Raw genomic sequence first — 21,101 nt, forward strand, 5'->3', positions numbered from 1 at the left:
TCTGATTATTGGATTTAGTTAACTTTACTCCAAGGATAGAGTCAGGAACTTACATAAGCTCTAGTTAATAGTGCTACTATAGTGCGTAACAAGATAAAATTACGGATAATGTGAAAAAGACGAACAAAAAACAGGATGCAAAGAATGCGATCAAACAGATAGATGCAATATTAGAAATTTTACAATATTACGAGAGTTCAAAACGAAAAACAGTTCAAAAATGAGACGTGCCAATCAATAGATATCATTGAGCTGAACAATCCTGATGCGTAATTTTCGAGAACATCGAGTTCTGTCATAAACCTACTAGTTTATGCTCTACGAGACCCACGCCATCTATTATGATGAAAAAGGTACTGAAGAATACACTCATCAAGCTTTTTTATTGTGACACAAGCGAATTGAAAGTACACTGTGTGGTTTTAATGAAATATAGGTCTATAGTCTCAATATATATGATTAACTTTAAATTTTAAGTTTCCTTTAATTATAATATTATGCGAATATGACATAACTAGGGATGGTACCGAGACCGAGACTAGTCTCGGTCTCGTCTCGGTCTCGTCTCGAATTATCGAGACGAGACCGAGACCGAGACGGACTTTTATATACCGAGACGAGACCGAGACCGAGACGGACTTTGAAATACCGAGACGAGACCGAGACCGAGACAGACCTCTATAAATCGAGACGAGACCGAGACGAGACTTAGGTCAGTCTCGAAAGTCTCGGTCTCGTCTCGAATATTGATATTGATAGATACTAAAATTGCCTTCACTCAAAATTTCTTTCGTTGCTGTGTTAGATAATATGAGAACGGTTGACTGATGTACAGTGGCGTATTTAGGGGTTGGTTATCGGGCTCAAACCCCTCCCGAAATAAATTTGTGATAATTTTTTGCATTGCACGTACAACGCAAATGTTTTTTAGTTGTTCCTCAAGCCTCTCCCGAAACAAAATACACTGCTGATGCAAATAGAATTCTCTCTCTCTCTCTCTCCCTCTCTCTCTCTCTCTCTCTCTCTCTGTCTCTCTCTCTCTCTCTCTCTCTCTGTCTCTCTGTCTCTCTCTCTCTCTCTGTCTCTCTCTCTCTCTCTCTCTCTCTCTCTCTCTATATATATATATATATATATATATATATATATATATGGTCGCGGTGCCCCCATATATCGCACTGTATTCAAAATGGCCGCCAAGACATGTTACCTCTATCAGATACAGTGAAACGTGCAGTACCATTAATATGAAAACGATTGAACATAAATGAACCGTACCGTCTCCTTTAGCCTAACCGGCATAACCGGCATAATTTAAAACTCAAAGAATTCATTTCATTTCATAAATGAACCGAACAAAAACTCAAAAAGAAAATGTCATGTGGCACATCAATTGATATTGTCGCGGAGTTTTCCAGGGCCATCCTTCATGGGGGCCCAGGGTGCAACTTCAAAATTGTAAATGGAAACATGGGGTGAGTGATACCTCGTTCGATATATCTTTAAAAACTAAAGAGAGCTGTTGCAAAAGATTGTTCAATGTTTTCAAAATGACCACCAAGACATGGTACCTGCATCAGATAAAACGTCCAGGATCACTAATATGAAAACACCAGAACAAATATTCGAATAGGAAATCACAGGGGTATATATCATTCTATAGTTCGGGAATGTTGCAACAGTCGAAAAGCTGATTAGAAGAAATCTAACTTTTAGAAAGTTATCCTAACCTCACTCCGTAAGTGCGTGAAGCGGGAAGGATCGGTGAAATTGCAAATGAGAGCCTTAGTTTTTGCAAATTGTATCTACGAAACAAAGTTATTTGAAATGTGTTTTTATAAGAGATAAATGTCTCTGTAATGGGATAAAGTATGTAAAATTCTTGTTAAATGGTATCTTCCATTTTGATTGCAGGCAATGGTTTGATGCAAAAATGAATAAACTGAAATACGAAACAAATTTGTCGAACAATGCAATTTTAGAACAATCTTTACAAACGTTGGTTTTGTTCAACAGTTGTCTGTATGATATTGGTTCGCTTCTTTTCCTTCTATGTCTTCTTGCATGTGATAAAATATGAGTTTCACAGAGATGTCCACAGTTACATTCCGAATAAATTCCAACGGTAATTTCAGTTGTGATCCTTTGTAACGAAACGGTACACACTTATGCAGATATGTCCAAAAAATCTTACACGCATTGCGTTAAATTATCAGGGGTGGGCAAAATGTTGTTAAACTAGAATTTCACCTTATTTTTATTCACCTTATTTCACTTTATTTTTATTCATTACAGTACCAGTCATTTGTACACATAAGTTTTTCAGACAAACCATATCTATTGCAAATAAAAGTGAGGTTCTCATTTGAGATTTTACCATTCATTCCCGCTTCACCTACTTACGGACAGAGATCGGAAAGATAATTTTCTATCATTTCCTCCTTTGCATCATGTCAATTACACTTTAATAATCTTTTTCTCCGTTGCATTATACTCCAGCCGTGAAATGATAAATACCCTCTGTGCTTTTTCCTACGAGTATACGAGTTTTATTCTGTTCATTTATCTCCAACTATTTTCATATTAGAAGTCTAGTGGTACTGCACGTTTTATCTGATACAGGCACCATGTCTTGGCGGCCATTTTGAATACGGTGACCGATGTGAAAAATCTTTTGCCACAACGCTTTTTACTTTTTAAAGATGTATGTAACGAGGTATTACTCGCCCCATGTTTCCATTTAAAATTTTAAAGTTTGGCCCTGGGAACCCATGAAGGGCGCCGGTGCCGCGACAACACCATTCGGTGTGCCCCATGGCATTTCCTATTTGAGTTTTTGTTCGGTTCATTTATGTTCAACCGTTTTCGAGATATTTCCGTGGAAAGATTAATATATATATATATATATATATATATATATATATATATATATATATATATATATATATATATATATATATATATATATATATATACAGCCGTGAACCCAGTACGTATATGATCAAGGGAGGGCCTAAACCATGGTTTGCCGCTTTATCCAGTGTAAAGAAAGTAGGATTGAAGCTCATTTTATCCAATGTATACCTGAGCGTTAAGGGGAGCTGTAGTCCCTATAGCCCTCCCATAGGATCTGCGATCGATATATATATATATATTAAAAATGCTGAAATTTTGAACCAAGTTCGGAAATTCTTCTAAATACTCTGCAATACTAGATAAAAAAGCAATGTTGCTAAAGCAAAATAAAGTTGTATTTTCTCAAATTGCGCTACGTAAAGTATTACATATTTTTAATTTAGTTATTTAACAAAACCACAATAGCCCATACATTATTTAGTGTAACAAAGGACAACTTAGTATCGCTAATATCAACATTTTGGAGATCTCTAATAACTCAAATGGCATGGCCGGTGCAATGCGCATCAACTGTATCTTAGCGTCAAATACTATGATCATGGAATAATATATTTCGAATGAATGAAGGAACAAAGTTACAAGAAACGGAAAATGTAAATGTTTCTACAGACTTTACTTCGAAAACGCGCTGACATATCACGTCTCATCATGCAGATGCTTCCAAAAGACTTAAATGCTTATAACGCCATTTACAGCAATTGTTATTCAAATCGTTTTAGAGATGCCAAACACATTGGTAGTGATTGTTATACTGCTTAAAATAACGTATTTGTATTAAATTTGTATAATGATTATTGCTTTCCTTTGCTTCTATAACATTAATAGTTTTTTGGTGGTTTTAATTACAAGAAGTCGCAGTTACATTATTTTAAGCAGTGTTGCCCACTTAAATATATTGTTAAATATTATTATAAATATGCGCAAATAACGTAGATAAACTGCAAAATATTTTAGAATTACTCGTAATTTGTTTTATGGTGCAAGAATGCTTTCAAGAGACGACGTTTTTCATAGTATTTGGGCTACTTATAATGTTAATGTTCAAGTCTTCGTTCCAGCAATACATGTAAATGCAAATTGTAACTGAAATTAAATGTAACTGATACATTTTCAGTAACACTAGTTGTTCCCCCTAAGCCTTAGGCCTGGTGTACACTTTATATTAAGACCGTGCTTAATTAAAGGTTCTAATTACACCCTAATTATAATTCACTTGTTTTAGTTTGACCACCGACCACCGACCACCTCAAACTCGATCCATGCCATATAGCTATATGCAATTATTCAAGGACTTACAGTTAGTAATACACATTGTTCATTCTTGTTTCGTTTTGTTTTAATTTAACGTCCCACAGTTATGCCAGGGCAGCTAAAGAAGACGTGGAGCGAATGATTATAGTGGAATCCGAACCACTTCGGTCTTTCAACTTTACCCCTACCGGAAATCGAACTTGGGACCACGCGAACCGAAATCAAGCATGCTAAACCAAATGGACCAAATGGGGTCCTCACATTGTGTTGATTTAAATCATTCAGTCAGTGTTTCCAGATCCGAAGATTAAAAAGTAACGTGTCTGTACTCCGAAAGAAACCTGGAAAAGAATTGCCCAAGTTAGATAGTTGTTGGAGAAGACTTAAAAAGACCTTCATCCAGCAATGTATTGATAATGGTTTTTTATTATTATTATTATGGTGGTGATTTTATTATATCTGGACCAAGTCATAATTTCGTAATTTTAGAGAAGCGAAAAACCGGTTTCTCAACTAAGACCTATAGTACTGTTTTTGAAACTTACTAAGTAGTTACAAAGTAGTAAGATGCTTTCAGACTTACATTATTACACTACTAGAAAGAACATAGTCTATTAAAAAAGTATTGTTAATTCAATTTCAACCAAAAAGTGACTTTTACTAGGTAAGGTAGGGTAAAAATGGATCCAAAATTTAATGAAAGTCGCAGAGCGAAAAAAATATGACTATTCAATCCATCATATTGCAGCAAAACTACGAAAATTAATACAAAAGAAAACTAGAAAGTTAAGAATCACTTGGTTTGGCGAGTGAGAAAAAATAGATACAGATAACTCTAATTACCTATATACTTATCTAATATGTATGTTCAAGTTTCGCAAGTAATTTTCAATCAATATAAAATTTCAACGTAATGAACGCACGCTTAGTTTTCTCGAATAAAGATAACATGCACCGTTGAGAGCTCAGGAATAAGATTAATCTATGTTACGGCACTGGATATGTGCTTACGTATGCATTACGACCTTATGAACTTGTATAAGAAACATAATGCACTTAAAATGAGACGCGAACTATGCGAAACATCGGACTTCGAATCTAACTTGTTTTGTGTTCCAACTCGAGACCTCACATAGCAAAGATGAGTGTAGTAGCTCCCACCACAAAGTTCAGGACGTTCGTGTTATAAAGTGTCAATTAAACACGGAGATGTGAAACGGTAATAAAGCATTTCATCAATTTGAAACAAAATACGTATATTGTAGTAATAACTTACCCTATTTGTTAAGATAATGAACGTTATATTCTGTTTTTAAAATGACAGTCAAAGCAGAATGTTTAAAGCAGCATTAAATAATAAATGAGAAATTGTAAAATTTCAATTTCGGTACGATTAAATACATTCATGCTGCTATGTGTTGTGTTATCCGTTAGGAGGTATTGAACAATTATGATTCAAAGGAAGGAAATAAACTACTGTATAGTACTGGAGTTAATTTAATAGAGTTTAATTGTATAGGCAGTTCTGAGGCTATATGAGACAAAGTCTATTGCTGAAAGTGAAATATGAGTTACTATTAGGGTTTTAGGGTGATATACCCACTGATCATTGAACCTGGAATACACACATGGAAAGCATTAGCACTAGCAAATTAGCTATGAAGAGGTACACCATACCATAATTCTAAGTCAAAGTGAAAGGAAAAAAGAAGCGGAAACGATAGACTATACGAGAATAATACTTTCACTATTTTAATTTCACACTATTTATTTCGAGACTTTCGAGACTTTCGAGACGAGACCGAGACTTGGTACTCGAGACCGAGACCGAGATCGAGACAAGCATCTGTTGACCGAGACGAGACCGAGACCGAGACGGTGGTTTTTTACTCGAGACGAGACCGAGACCGAGACCATTATTTATCAACCGAGACGAGACCGAGACTGTATAAAGTCTCGTCTCGTCTCGTCTCGATACCATCCCTAGACATAACCCCTGCATATGAATCGATAGATAAATGTCGACCTGAACAAAACTAAATGTTTGACGATAAATTCTCATATCAATTTATCGGGAAAATCGAGACAAAGAATTTTTTTTTGGTGCTAAAAAAACATGTTGTTTATTTCTAATAATAACTGATAGTTTTAATTTTCCTGGAACTGATTTTTTTAAATTTTTAATCTGTTGTTATTTGTTTTATTTTTCTTATCTATTGTTATTTGTTTTATTGTTGTTTGTTTTATTTTTCTTATCTATTGTTATTTGTTTTATTTTCCTTATCTATTGTTATTTATTTTCTTATCTATTGTTGTTTGTTTTATTTTTCTTATTTATTGTTGTTTGTTCCGTCCCAACGTGACACACAAACTCTTTACTAACGTACTCCTAACAGTAGCGCAGACACTACTTTTAATTAGAAGTGAATAGTTGTTGGTTGTGGATTCATTTGGAGTTTTGCGTCCCCTTCAGCACCGAGATATCTGTGTGAAATTGCCAACTCCACTTTCAAAATTCCGATATCAAACGAATAAAAATCATAGTGGCGGATCTAGCCCAGGGCCGGAGAGCCTAGGTCCCACAGGTTTTTGAGAGACAAAAATAATTAAAGCTATTATTTATATATTTTTGAATGTTTATAGTAAACTCATAATATACCTATCATAGTCTGGGTTCTGGCTGGCCCCCAGCTTTTACTTTCTAGATCCGTTAATGACAAATCGTTTGTAATTGATTATCTCGAAGAAAAAAAAAGTTTTGAAAAACATAAACAGATATGTAGAAAATAAAGTTTAGTGTCAGCGTCAGACTGTCCCCACTTTCAAACTAGAATCGGATTCTTTTCACTTTGTGACTATTTTGAAGGAAAAATAGTTTCTTTCTGAAAACATAAAGAACTACTGAGAAAAATAACAGGTACGGGACACCCAACTGTATACTTTCTTTCTCTCTTACTTTTAAAACTGAATTCTGTAATGACGCAGTTATTACGGAAACATTTATTTACGAAATATAAACAAAATTATAATAGGCATTTTAGGAAAACTTTGTCCGAAGGAAACTCAACCCCAAGAGCAAACTATCTCACATGAATTCTTTAATAATCTGATCATTTATGCGATATTATAGGATTGTTACAGAAATATTTATTTATGAAATATGCGTATAAAATAGTCAGGAAAGAACTCAGCCAAAGGAATAAACTACCTTTTTTATGAGAAAATATTTATGCCATACTGAAGGGTAGTAAGATAAGTATTTATGTATCAAATATGAGGAAAATCAACTGAACAGTTTTCTTAAGAAAATCTTTCAAAAAACTCAACCCCTACACTCCCCTAGACCCCTTATGGCATTTTACAGGAAAAATGATTTATGCCGTATTATAGGATTGCCAATGAAACGTTTATTTATGTAACATGAATAAAAATTACATTAAGTCGTTTTTGAGAAAATTGTCCTGAAAGAAACTCACCACAAAGCGTTAACTTTGCCTTGTAAAATTTCTAACAAGAAATGACATTGGGTTATTTGTTTATGAGATACAAATAGAGTTGCTTGAGTCATTTTTGAGAAAGTTGTTCTTAAAGAACTCATCCACAAAACTAAACAACTTCTTCTATTTTTTCTAGAGGAACGATTTACACTATACATAACAGGGTTATTAATGAAATATTAATTTATAAAAAACAAAATCGTTAAAACCGTTTTCAAGAAAAACACAATTTTATATTTTCACCTCCAGTAAACTTCCATTATTATGTAGAGGTAGGAAGAAAATTAGAAAAAAGAAGAAAACCGAGAATGTTACAAAAACCTAGTTTAAAATTGGATCCAGATATATTGCTCAATACGACCTCTAGGCGAATGTAATACATAAAACCGGAGGCAACGTATGAACAGGCGAACGGACGGGTAGACGAACAGACGGACGGACATCGAAAAATCACTTTTTCGGAATGTAGGGGCCATGTGTATATATATATATATATATGGCCAGCTTTAGGGGATGCAAAGAGATAATGGAGTGTGGAGATAACAGGTAGATGTGAGACGTGGGGCTAAGTAGTGCATTGTGTCGAAAAGTAATGGATGTTGGGTTTGAAATCAGCGGTGTATGTATGAGAATCGAAGGGACTCAAGATGGTACTGCAAGGAGAAAAAGTTACTTACTTACTTACTTAAGCCGTCCTCTTCTACCTTCCAGTGTAGAGGGGTTTCCAGAGAGCTTTCCAATCGTCTCTATTTCGTGCTGTTGTCTGCACCGTCTTCTATGGAACCTTCTTGTTCTTTGCGATTTCTCGAATATCTTCCAGCCATGTTTTCCTCGGTCTTCCTTTTGGTTTCTTTCCTATAACTTTTGCCTCGTATACTTGTTTCACTATTCTCTTTTCATCCATTCTTGTTAAATGACCAAACCATCTCAACTTTATCTTCTGTATTTCATCTTCCAATGGCGCTATTTTAAGCATTTCTCTTATTTTTACATTCCTTATCTTGTCTCTTCTGGTTTTACCCTCTATTTTTCGCAGAAATCTCATTTCCGTTGCTTGTAGTTTCTTTTGTTGGTTTCTACTCAAGGTCCAAGACTCACAAGAATAAGTTAATATTGGCTTATATATCGTTTTTAATACTCTTGTTTTTGTTCTTTTTGTTACTTCCTTTCTGTTCAGGAGCTGTGTCTTTAACCCATTAAAACATCTTCCTGCAGCTGCTACTCTGTTAGAGATTTCTGTGTCTAGTTTTCCTTCTTTATTTATCCAGGTTCCTAGGTATTTGAAGTTATCCACTTGTTCTATTGTTTCATTTCTGATTTTGATGTGGTGCTTTTTGTCTTCTTTAGAAATTATCATCGATTTTGTTTTGCCTATGTTTATTTTTAAATTTCTCTTTTTCAAGTGCTCGTCCCACAACTTTAAGTTAAAATTCAAATTTTCTTCTGATTTGGCTATTAGGACTACATCGTCTGCAAATGCTAATTCTGCGATTTTTATTGGTTTCATTTTCCAGAAACCTACTTCATACCATTTGTTGTTCTTGCGGCATTCCTTCATAACGTCATCTAGTACAAGGTTGAACAAAATAGGGCTGAGTACACAGCCTTGTCTTACTCCTGATGTAGTGTAAAATTCTTTTGATGTTTCATTACATGTCCTTACGTAGTTCCTTGTTTGTCTATAATAACTCTGAATTACATTTGCTAACTTAATATTTACATTCCTGTTTTGGAGGCTTTTCCATATTTCTTCTCTTCTGACGGTATCAAATGCTTTCGTTAGATCTATGAAGCAAAGATGGATTTCTTTATTTTGTTTTATTCCTTTTTCTATGATTTGTCTCAGCGAAAATATTTGATCTTGTGTGCTTCTGTTTGGTCTAAATCCACTTTGAGAATCTTCTAATTGCGGTTCGATTTCCTTCCTTAGTTTTTCATCAAGAATCCTTGCAAAGATTTTAGCTACTGTACTCAGGAGCGAAATCCCTCTATAGTTATTGCAGTCTTTGTTGTCTCCTTTCTTATAAATGGGTACTATCACTGCGATTTCCCAATCACTAGGTACTTGTTCCTTCTTCCAAATCAAGTTAAATAGCTTTACCAGCATTTTTCTTCCAAACGTACCTAGATGCTTTATCATTTCTGGAGCAATTCCATCATGTCCTGATGCTCTTCCGGCTTTCATTTTCTTTATTGCCCTTTCCAATTCTTCCTGTTGGATGTTATTGTCCGTCTCTTCTGCTTTGTGTCTTTCGTCTTCTTGTGACTGTTTTTCGGTTCCTCTATGAGCATATTTCCTTAACTTTTGCCTTATATTTTCGACTCTCCTATTTCTCTCTTGTATTGGTTCCTCCTTCTCTTTCAGTGTTTCTTCGAAGTATTCTCTCCATCTTTTTATTATCTCATCTTCCTTGACCAATACTTTCCCTTCTTTATCATATATTCTTTTAATTATTGGCTCTTTTTGTTCTTTTCTCATTGATTTCAGTGTACCATAGAATAACTTTACGTTTCCTTGATAATTCTCCTGTAACCTTTTCCCGAAGTCTTCCCAAGCTTCCTTTTTACTTTTTATTACTAGATCCTTAACCTTTTTTCTCTGTTCTTTGTATCTCTCATAGTCGCTATCCGTTTTCGTTGATAGATAGTTTTTCCATCTTTTCTTCTTCTCTCTGACTTCCCTTTGAATTTCCTCATTCTACCATGCTGTTCTTTTAATTTGCGAACCCCCAATTTTGGATTTCCCGCATACCTGCACTGCCTTCTTTATGATTGTTGTTTTAAATTGCTCCCAAAGTTCTTCTACGTCCTCTATTTCTTCTTCTTGTAGCAACCTTTCGAATACTTCTTCTGTTTCTTGTGTATATGCTCTTCTAGAGTCTTCTTCTGACAATTTCTTAATCTTTATTTTCTCTGTAACTTTCCTTTTTCTAATGGCTGGTTTTCTTGTTTCTTCTCTAGTAACTATTAATTCCATTGCTAAAAGATAATGATCGCTCCCTATTTCTGGTCCTCTCATGACTCTTACATCCTTGATTTCTTTCCAGTTTTCTCTAGGCACTAATATGTAATCTGTTATAGACTTCTCTTTCTTTGATGGTTCTTCTCTTGTATACAGATGGATATTTTTGTGTTTAAATTTTGTATTGGTTATTACGAGGTTGTTTTCGACGCAAAACTCGAGGATTCTTGTTCCGTTGTCGTTTTGTATTGTTTCACCATATTTCCCTAGTAGCCCATTATAGTTCTTATAGTTTCTCCCAACTCTTCCATTGAAATCTCCAATTACTATTGTTGATAGGTTGCTGTTGTCTATTGTTTGTTGTAATGTGTCCCAAAATACTTCTTTCTGTTCTACTGGGGCATCTTCACTTGGTCCGTATCCTATAACTATTTTTTCTCGTCTATCTTCTTCCTGATCTAGTATGATTGTGAGTGTCATTATGTTTTCGTTCACAAACTCCCAGTCTTGTATTCTGTTTATAATGTCCTGTTGTACTATACAACCTACTCCTCTTCTTGCTCTTTCGAATTTTGATACTCCTGAGTAAAATAAAGTATACCCATTCCCTATGTTTTCTATACCTCGTCCTTTCTTTTTGGTTTCGGTTACACCTATAATTTTCATTTTAAGCTCCTTTGCTTCTGCTGTTAGTTCTTGTTCTTTTCCTGTTAATCCTCGAACATTCCAGGTTCCAATTCTCATATATCCTAATCCTCGCCTTGTTGTTATCAGATCATTCAGGCCGGCTCTCTGTTTCCCTGTTTTTTTGATGTTTGACGATTTCGGACATACGAGTTATCAACCCGTAGTATCCTATCGTGATGAAGGGGTTGCCTTCTTTAGGTGCTCACGCTCACCTTTGTCTGACTGTTGGTCTGCAGACTTCTTGTTTTACAGGGAATTAATGCCTAACCCTCCTCCTTTCTCATCCGGGCTTGGGACCGGCAATGGCGGAGTTGGAGAAAAAGTGATGCGCTAATATAGTTCTCATGTGGGGCTAGGTTTGATGCGATAAGCAATTCGGAAGGCATGAAATTCAAGAATAAGAAGTTCGTGATAGGATTTGTCAGATACGGCAATCCAAGCTGTGAAACCATAGGTGAGAGTAGGGCGGAGAAAGACTTTGTAGGTGTTCAAAACTGTGTGTGATTTGAGACACCATGTCGCTCCTACGAGACGTTTAAGCAGGTTGAGACGATTGTATGCTTTAGTCGAAATTGTTTTAAAGTGTTGTGTCCAAGTGAGGTGTGTGGAACGTGATGCCAAAGTAGGTGACTGCTTTAGTAGCTCGTAGAGGAACCTGGTCTACGTGGAGAGATAGGCAACGTCGACTTCGGCGGACTTTGGTTATTTGCTTTGGTGGAGTGAAGAGGATAGCCTGCGTTTTTGTAGCATTGATGGTCAGTTTCCAGTGTCTACACCAAAGGCAGAAGTCAGTGAAAAATTAGATATTGTTACGTTATTTCTAAAAATAATCCAAGACGTATATAACAAAATACGTATAGGGTAACTCTTGTAAGCATGCAACCTTGAAATTTAGCACAATTGAAAGATATAAGCTGCAAGTGAAGTAAAAAATATCTAATAACTCCGTATTTCTCTCTCCAAGGTGGTGGATTAATGGACAAGGAAAGGCACATTGACATGCTGGAAAATAATATTGTTGACAAGTTACATGAAGTCCATAAAGGACCAAAGATGGTCATCAAGCATCTGAACAAAACAATGACCGGTCAATGACGGTTCAAGCGGACCTGACAACTCATACCATGGAATGGAAGCACGCCACAAGCCATTACGGGAGGCACGACCAACTTGGAGACTGCCTTGTTGACAACGTGGGTCCATGGCTTCATGGGATCTGCGCCGCATCGCAAGTCTACCACGAGTGCGTAGGAACTACAAACGTTACTCATACGACCACACTACACGTTACCAGTCATCTAAGGTCCAATCCATGTGTTGTGAGTCAATGCTGTCTATAGTTAGCAACTAGTGATAGAATTGGTGTCGGTCTGTGGCTATGATACCCTATGGAAACCAAATTGCTCTGCACTGATGTCTGAAATACGTGATTGTGACGTTCTGGATTGATTCGTGCTGTAAATCAAGCACTGTTGTTTGTCTGTTTGCTCGGACAAATCTACCAGACGTCACCGGTTGCGTGGGCGAGCAATGCGTCATTCATCCAATGTAGTACGGGCAATGTCCGACAACTTCCGAAATCTCATTCCCCATTCATCTTGCAGTAATTACCATCCCGCGCTAAAACGCCACGGATTGCCATCATCACGCATGCGATGTTTGACTACATTCACAAAAGTTCAATTGACGGCACTAAAACTGCTTCGCGCTGTCCAAACGGTATTCCCTTATGTTCCCGCGACGCCAACTAGTCCCCTACCGTTATACCATCACTTTTAGTACTTCAGTGTACTGGAATGTTACATGTAAATTTATAGAAATGCACAATTTTGAACAGGGCGCTGCTATAAATACTATTTGCTATAGTGTTGAAAATTGTAAATTGCTATAGTGTTGAAAATTGTAAATTGCTATAGTGTTGAAAATTGTAAATTGACTTTAACATTAAATTTAGCAACAATTCAGTCACAAGCATGTAATAGCAAAATACTTGAAATTCAATGTCGTAAGATACAATGGTTAACTATGTGATCTCGTGCAGTCGAATACAAAAGTGCCGCATAGTTCTAAGTTCGACTCCAGGCTAGGGTTGGTTTGTTTATTTGTTAGAGTTTAGCGTTCCTTTTCAGTACCAAGGATGAGATGATGACCTTCAGCTTAAAGTGGAATCAAAATCAGTGTAATGTTTTCAAAGGTCTCCCACAATAGTCAAGGAGCTAATAGCTGAAAGGCCTCTAAAAACGAAATTGACACAACCCACAGTATATCTAAGCTTTGGTACCACAGTTTGGTAGAATGGGTTATATATAAACACCCTGAGTAGTATGTCACATCAAATTTGGTATCACTAATTTTATAGACGCCATTTTGTGTTTTGAGCACATGACTTCGGTCACCTTCGGGAGTCGTTGGCTTAAAATGTGCGTAACTTCGCTTAGAATGGAACGATTTAAATAATTTTGGCACCAAATGAAAGACAATAGAATGCTCTACTACATTTGAAGCCAACAAATGCCAAACGTGACCGAAATCACGTGATCATTACCCAAAATAGCGTCCACAAAGTTAATGATCTTCACCGCAAATATCACAGCCAAAGTCTCCCGTTCAAATTGGGAATAATTACGTTCCGCTTTAGTAAGCGTTGCTGATGCGCATTCCACCGTCCTTAATTTATTGTTGTTATTATTAAATAATACTGCTCCCACACCATAGGGAGATGCGTCTGTCATAACAGAAATATCCTCAGTTTCATCAAAGGGATGGAGAACTTGTGCATGTGATAAATTGTCTTTAATTCTATCAAACTCGATTTGGGGTATTTTATCACACTTCCATCGCACACGTTTGTGTAGCAATTGGTTTAAGTTGGGAATTTTTATGGACAATGCCTATGATAAAAATTAACCATTCCCAGAAAAGATTGCAACTCTTGAATACATTTTAACAGGGAAGCATTTAATATTGGTTCTAATTTGTCTTTTGCCAAAACAATATTATCTCCATATAAATCATAACCTAAATACGTTATTTTTTCCTAAAAAATAACCTTATCTTTTCTAACCTAAATTTTTCCACTACTTTGACTGTTCTATTGTAACATTCCTCCAATGATTGTCCCCATATCAGGATGTCATCATTTCAAGATAAGTAGCAATTCCGTGACAACTTTGCAGAATCTGATCCATAAACCGTTGAAAAATTTGGAGAGAGCAATTTAACCCAAAAGCAACCTCGACTGCTGAAAAAAAAACCCAAGGTGTATTGATAACCAAATATTTCGACGAGTTTTCATCAACTCTTAACTGTAAATAAGCATTACTGAGGTCCAACATCACAAAATATTTCGCTCCCCCAATTTTATTAAGGATATCACTTGTTTTAGGGATCGGATAACCGCATTTTTCCGTATACCGATTGATAGTCTGTTTGAAGTCGAAGCATAGACATATATCCCCATTTTTCTTCCGAACAACTACCATGGGCATAGCCCAGTCGGAAAACTTCACCTTCCTCCATATATTCAACGTACACAACTTTACTTTTTTCTTCACTTCATCTAACAGAGCGTAAGGAATTTCGTATGCTTTCCTAAAAATGGGGATGTGTTCCGGCTTCATCGGAATGTTTACTTTATATCCTTTGACCAGGTGGTGGATGTTATCGGAAAATATTATTATACTGTGTTATTATTTTGTGTTGATAATATTGGGCATCTTTGCTTTCATTCACCATAGAAGCCACGGTTAGCAAGTTCATAAAATTCTCTACTGTTTGCTGCCGCCACATGGATTTAAAAAATGCAACCAATCTCTAACTAAGATGGGAACATTCATATCCTATTTAATTAACACCAAAGGTAAGTTGTAGGCCTGACTATGAAAACCAATTTTCACATTCACATAGCCCACAGTGGAAATAAATGAGGAATCTGCGTTTCTCAGTGCATTCGAAAACCCCATCATTTTGTTTAATGGGAACCACTTCTGTTGTTGCTTTAGAGTGATGACCGATACTACCGCTCCAGTATTCACCACAAACTGCACCTGTTTATTATCACAACTTAAGGAAACCATTATAGGTTTGGACATTCCGCTTACTGTGGGCCATCCTACCGACTGCACCAAAATTGTTAGCATATCCTTTTTTTTTTTTTTTAGCAAGATATCACTTTTGTGTACTGAAACTTACTTCTACCGTAAGCAACCAAACACTAATTCATGTATCTTCTTGATCAATTTATTCTTAATCTGTGCAGTTTTTTCTATTCAACAAACTCACATTAGTATCCTAAAACATCGTAAAGCATATTTCTCCTCATAATCATAACTGTTTTTGTAATCTTGAAAACCTACAACATTTCTATTCGAAATTAGCATAAGTCTATATCTTATTTCTTATTATTTGCACATACTCATAACCATTTTCCTTAGAAACAGCTAATGTTACATTTTTAAACGCTTTGCACCTATGTACTCTCATTTTCCAACAAATGATACCACAATTTGACGTTACATCTAAGGTTTGACACTACAGTTTGTAAGAATGTGATACATATGAACACCCTAAGTAGTATGTCACGTCAAATTGTGGTATCACTTATTTTATGGATGCCATTTTGTGTTTTGATCACTTCGGTCACGTTCGGGAGTCGTTGCGTTAAAATGTGCATAACTCCGGTTAGAATGGAACGATTTAAATAATGTTGATACCAAATGAGAAGTAATGAAATGCTCTACATAAAAGATCATATTATTTTATGATTTTATTCACCTTTACTTTCACCTTTACGTGTTAAATTTCATCACTTGTACTAGACTTACACTTATACTGTACTACTGTTAACTTCTTAAATGTCATCCTCGTCACTACCTGAGTCATTTAAATGTCCATGTAGGTGTGTATGTGGGTTTTTGGCATTCTTCATTTGCCATACAAGGACATGCTTCCGCACCCGAAAAATTTTGCACCATGCATGGGCAGCTCTAATTTATACAACATGATTTGAAACAGTGACACACTGTAAGTTCAGTTAGTCTATTTGGTGCTGACTCTTTTGCCATCCAGAGCTCCCTCGTTGCCAAGCGGTTAGCGTATGCGCCTTTGGCGCGGGAGACCCGGGTTCGATTCCCGGCGGGAGCTCATGTGGTTCGGATTCCACGTTAATCAGTAGGTCCACGTCTCATATAGCCTCGCTGCGGAACGGGACGTTAAACCTAACATCAACTCAACTCTTTTGCCATCCACACAGATTTAGATCACCAACGTCGTTGCGCCAGCCGTGTTCTTCAGATAATGGGAGATCTTGGCTTGAAACTAATGGCCTTCTTCCTGGTGTAAGGTAGATAATTTTTACACTTCAGGTGTTGCAACAGACTGTCTGTTGTTGAAGGCAGTAACTCATTTTTCTGTCGTTTTTGGAAGAATAACTAGTACAGCATCAGTTTTAAGACTAGCCTTCTCACTTTGTGTGTACAACTTACACATGAATGATTCACATGTGAAATAGCATCTTGAGTGAGTGTTACATTCATATCCAACTTCCAAACACTTTTCTGATATAACTCAGTTTCACACAGCATTTTTAAGGATCTTTTCTTTCCAATTACTGTGAACGAGCTCGTGAGCCACAGCCAGTACATGGAAGAGTAATAGTGTATCGTATAGTCTAAGACCGAAATCAACAGCCACCTTGTGTATCGGAACGTACCGTAGTATATCTAAGCGTGTATATGCTTCTTCATGATCTGATGTTAGAACCTACAATTTCTTACCGTGTATTCTAGTTAACTATACTATTCTTGTCCCATTCCTGAATCCTCCACCAATAACTATCTGCTGTCCTGTCTGAAGCTTCCCTTGTGCCATTTTGCACCAAGTATTAGAAGTTCACAGAAAATCGCCTTATTTTTAGGATTTGGAATATATTTCGACCACAGTTTTTGGATTGGTATGGTTTCTGATGTAATTCTCACTTCTATTCCAGTAGAAACTCCTCTTCGGTCACGTTCTCCAGCCTTCATTGACAGTTCATTATATAATCAGAAACAACATCGACTCGCATGCATCCATTAAGACACAACGCAGCAGTGATTGCGTAATAATGCTTCTGTAGAGCATTTCATTATCTCTCATTTGGTGTCAACATTATTTAAATCGCTCCATTCTAACCGGAGTTATGCACATTTTAAACTAACGACTCCCGAAAGCGACCAAGTCACTTGATCAAAACACAAAATGGTGTCCATAAAATTAGTGATATCACAATTTGACGTGACATACTACTTAGGGTGTTCATATATAACACATTCTAACAAACTATGGTGTCAAACCTCAGATGTAACGTCAAATTATGGTATCATTTATTTTATGGGCGCCATTTTGGGTCATGATCACGTGACTTCGGTCATGTTCGGGATTTGTTGGCTTCAAATATATTGCAGATTTCAAGTGATAAGCGGCATGGCCTTGAGGTGGCTTCACGCATCGTCCAATTGCCTTTGAGCGGTGTTGACAATTCGCGACAAAGCAGTCCTGCACGCTGACTTCTCGCGCTACTGCGAATCTTGACAATACCAGAGGCGCTTATTAGAAATATTGTATTAGCACATCAACTGCTCACTTTACGAAGTTGAGAAAAGAATTACGAACACATACGTGAAAACTACATCTTTTTATGTCAACTGGTTGTTATGATACACGCTTTTAAAGGTTTCCATATAAAACAATTAGTAAAACGAGCGATGAGTCCCGCGTCTAATTTTCAGTGGATTTTTCTTCACTTTGGAAATAGAACTCAACTTTTATTACAAAATAAGCATGGGTGTAAGCAGCAGGTTGTTCTAGAGGAACATTACTTTCAGGGGAGAAAAGCTTTTCACACATTTAAAAGAGAACAAATGATCTCTTTCAGAATATGAAAGCATTTTAACTCACCATACATGCTATACACATGCTATATTTTCACGATGCTACCTTATCAAAAGACGGATCTTGACAGTACTGAGTTGAAAACTGGATTGTAGATGAATCAATAAGCTACTCATAAGAAAACAAATGATGTTTATAGCAGTCTGTTTATCTGACTTTGTATTTATATGGGTTAAAATAGTAAAGGAAAAAAAACTTGAAAAAATATCAACTCTGATATTATTATGCAATAATCTAATAGAGAGTTCATACGGTGTGCTCCTAGTTAGGGAAATGAGAATATAAAGCATATGGTTAATTATAGTTGTTTTAATTAGGTACAGAAACCGTATTGATGATGTTTTTGTTTAATTTTCATATTTTATTATAAACGTCCCTCATTTGCATTAACTATTAAATAAGTTTATTAAATACATACCACGAACCTCATTTTGGAGTTGGAAATAGTTTGGAAAGACATGCCCCCTTTTCCTCCATGGCTACACGCCTTTGGAATCTGATTCATATATATATATATATATATATATATATATATATATATATATATATATATATATATATATATATATATATATATATATATATAATATGCCTAACATCGTAAGAATAAAGTATGGGAAGTTCGTAATATTGTTTTGAAATTTACTTCGGGAAAAATTCTTCCTTATTCAACAGAAAAAGCGCAGTATGTTTTTTTCCCTTCACGTTTCACTATCTTACATATATGCGACAACTTATTCCTTCTTTCCTCCTCCAGCAGGGATTCAAAAGCACCAGGCGACTGAATGGTGTCGTAAATTATCGCAACCCAAAACAAACTCGATCACATGGACTTGCTTAGGAATCAGACGGATTGTTTTTGTGTGACGACCAAGCCCAAGAATGTTATTTGTTATGAAAACTGAGAAGGAAACAAAGGTGCTAGTTGTGTTGGAACGTAACTTCTCTTTTAGCATAAACATAATTCATCAGTGTATGGGTTACTTTATTTCGTGGTAGTTCGTTTCTACTCCAAAATTATAATTGACAATGTCTTCAAGCAAACCGAGTACAAGTACGGAGCTTTCTTTAAAAAAATAAAAAATAAAAAAATAAAATCAGGTTCGAAGAATTATTTTTTGTGTTTACATTTTTTTAGCCCATGATAATAAATTTACAAGACTCAGATTCAAACAATGACGAAATATTAACTGACATAGACGATAGTGAAAGTAGTGTTGAAGACGAATGTTTAGCATATCCAATGGAAAAGTTAATAGGTAAGTAATTTAATTGCTATATATACTTCTAGGATGCACAGTCAAAATTCTTGAGTTTGCTGGAATTATAGATGCGCACGAGACAAGATTTGTGGCTGTCTCGTCTCGAAAATGTGCTGTAAAAGTGATGTCTCGACTCGAAAAATGTATATTTCTCCATTGGAAGAGCTGTGTCTCGACTCGAATTTTGTCAGGAAAACCCTGTCTCGACTCGTCTCGTGCGCATCAATAGCTGGAATAGTATATTTACATTGCGAATAATGTTGCCAATGTATGTGTCATAATCTCAACTGGAGGAAGAGCGGGAAGGGAAAGGGGAGTCCATGATCCGGCAACACCGCGCGGAATATCGCGCACCATTGGCTATTGCCCGTGATGCTTTACATCTGAAACACACAGTAGTAGAACATTTCATTGTCTTTCATTTGGTGCCAAAATTATTTAAATCGGTTTATTCTAACTGGAGTTACTCACATTTTAACCAAATGACTCCCGAATGTGACCGAAGTCATGAGATCAAAACACAAAATAACGTCTATAAAATTAGTGATACCACAATATGACGCGGACGTGACATACTACCCAGAGTCCATTCTCATACTACCCAGAGTTCATCCATTCAGTTACATACTACCATATATAACCCATTCTATCAAACTGTGTGTAAAACTTTAGATGTAGTGCCGATTGAGCGAAACTTTTTTTTTTTAGATATTAGCGCCTTGACTACAAGTAATCGAACCCAGGACTGCGTGAACCAAAGGAATGCTCACGAAACACTAATCCAGTAAGGAGAGCTCCTTAGAATTCGTATTGTCTAGTATTGTTTCATCAGCTGAGACCCTTGAGAAAATATTTGAAATGGAGTCTTAATCGCATTGGAAATCAATGTACTTACCAAATTTCGTGTAACTGAGCATGTTTTATCTGGTCAGTGAGAGCCTTCCTGGTCTAATAAAAGATTCACGATTATGTATGTTATTTACCTAACAATGTATAACATTTGATTCTGAACTAACCTTATGATTCCATATTTAGAGAGAATCTGAATACACATGACATTCAAATGTTGTCTCTGTCGTAAGAATATAATGAAACAGAAATATAAGAAGAAATTATGACCACAAAGAAATGTATATCTCACCACTCTAAATGCAAATCATATATATGACTACTTGTTTCTGGAACGGCTAAACAAGCAAATGCAACGGTATTAAAAGTTACTTTCAACTCGAGTGGCTAATGAAATCAGGGCATTTCTTCCCCCTTCTCCTTGTTAAACAGAGGTGAATCGACAACATAGGGGAGAAAATCAGAAAGGAGAATCATCCCTTATTCTTAGGGATGGGTTGCTGCTGATTGAAAACGCACGGCGACATCAGCATTCCACGCCCTATTTGTATTGACATGGAACAACCCCTTTTCCTCAACCGTGTGATTTCTTTTACAAACGAATTTGTTCCCCGCGTTTTCACGGGATCCACAGTTTTTACAATACTGTCGTCATTTGAAGTGGATAATGGACATCTTTAGGGCACTATCTCACAACTTCAAACACGTGATTCCTAATACTTGACTGCTTAATGAGAATTCACAGCACGA

The 21,101-nt window shown here is 36.2% G+C and overlaps 1 protein-coding gene across 1 annotated transcript; it reads right to left on the reverse strand.

Moving 5' to 3' along the window:
- Positions 1-10,359: 10,359 nt before the first annotated feature.
- LOC145679227 (protein CFDP2-like) lies at positions 10,360-11,367 on the reverse strand. The gene has a single exon (XM_081749814.1). It carries the CDS (start codon positions 11,365-11,367, stop codon positions 10,360-10,362), a length of 1,008 nt encoding a protein of 335 aa, XP_081605940.1.
- Positions 11,368-21,101: the final 9,734 nt, after the last annotated feature.

Source organism: Thermobia domestica, chromosome 2 (genome assembly GCF_964235325.1).
Source record: "Thermobia domestica chromosome 2, izTheDome1.hap1.1, whole genome shotgun sequence".
Lineage (NCBI taxonomy): Eukaryota > Metazoa > Arthropoda > Insecta > Zygentoma > Lepismatidae > Thermobia > Thermobia domestica.

Bases quoted from the DNA above. Each gene is read 5' to 3' on its own strand.
- LOC145679227 (XM_081749814.1), bottom strand. From the start codon at position 11,367: ATGAGAATTGGAACCTGGAATGTTCGAGGATTAACAGGAAAAGAACAA.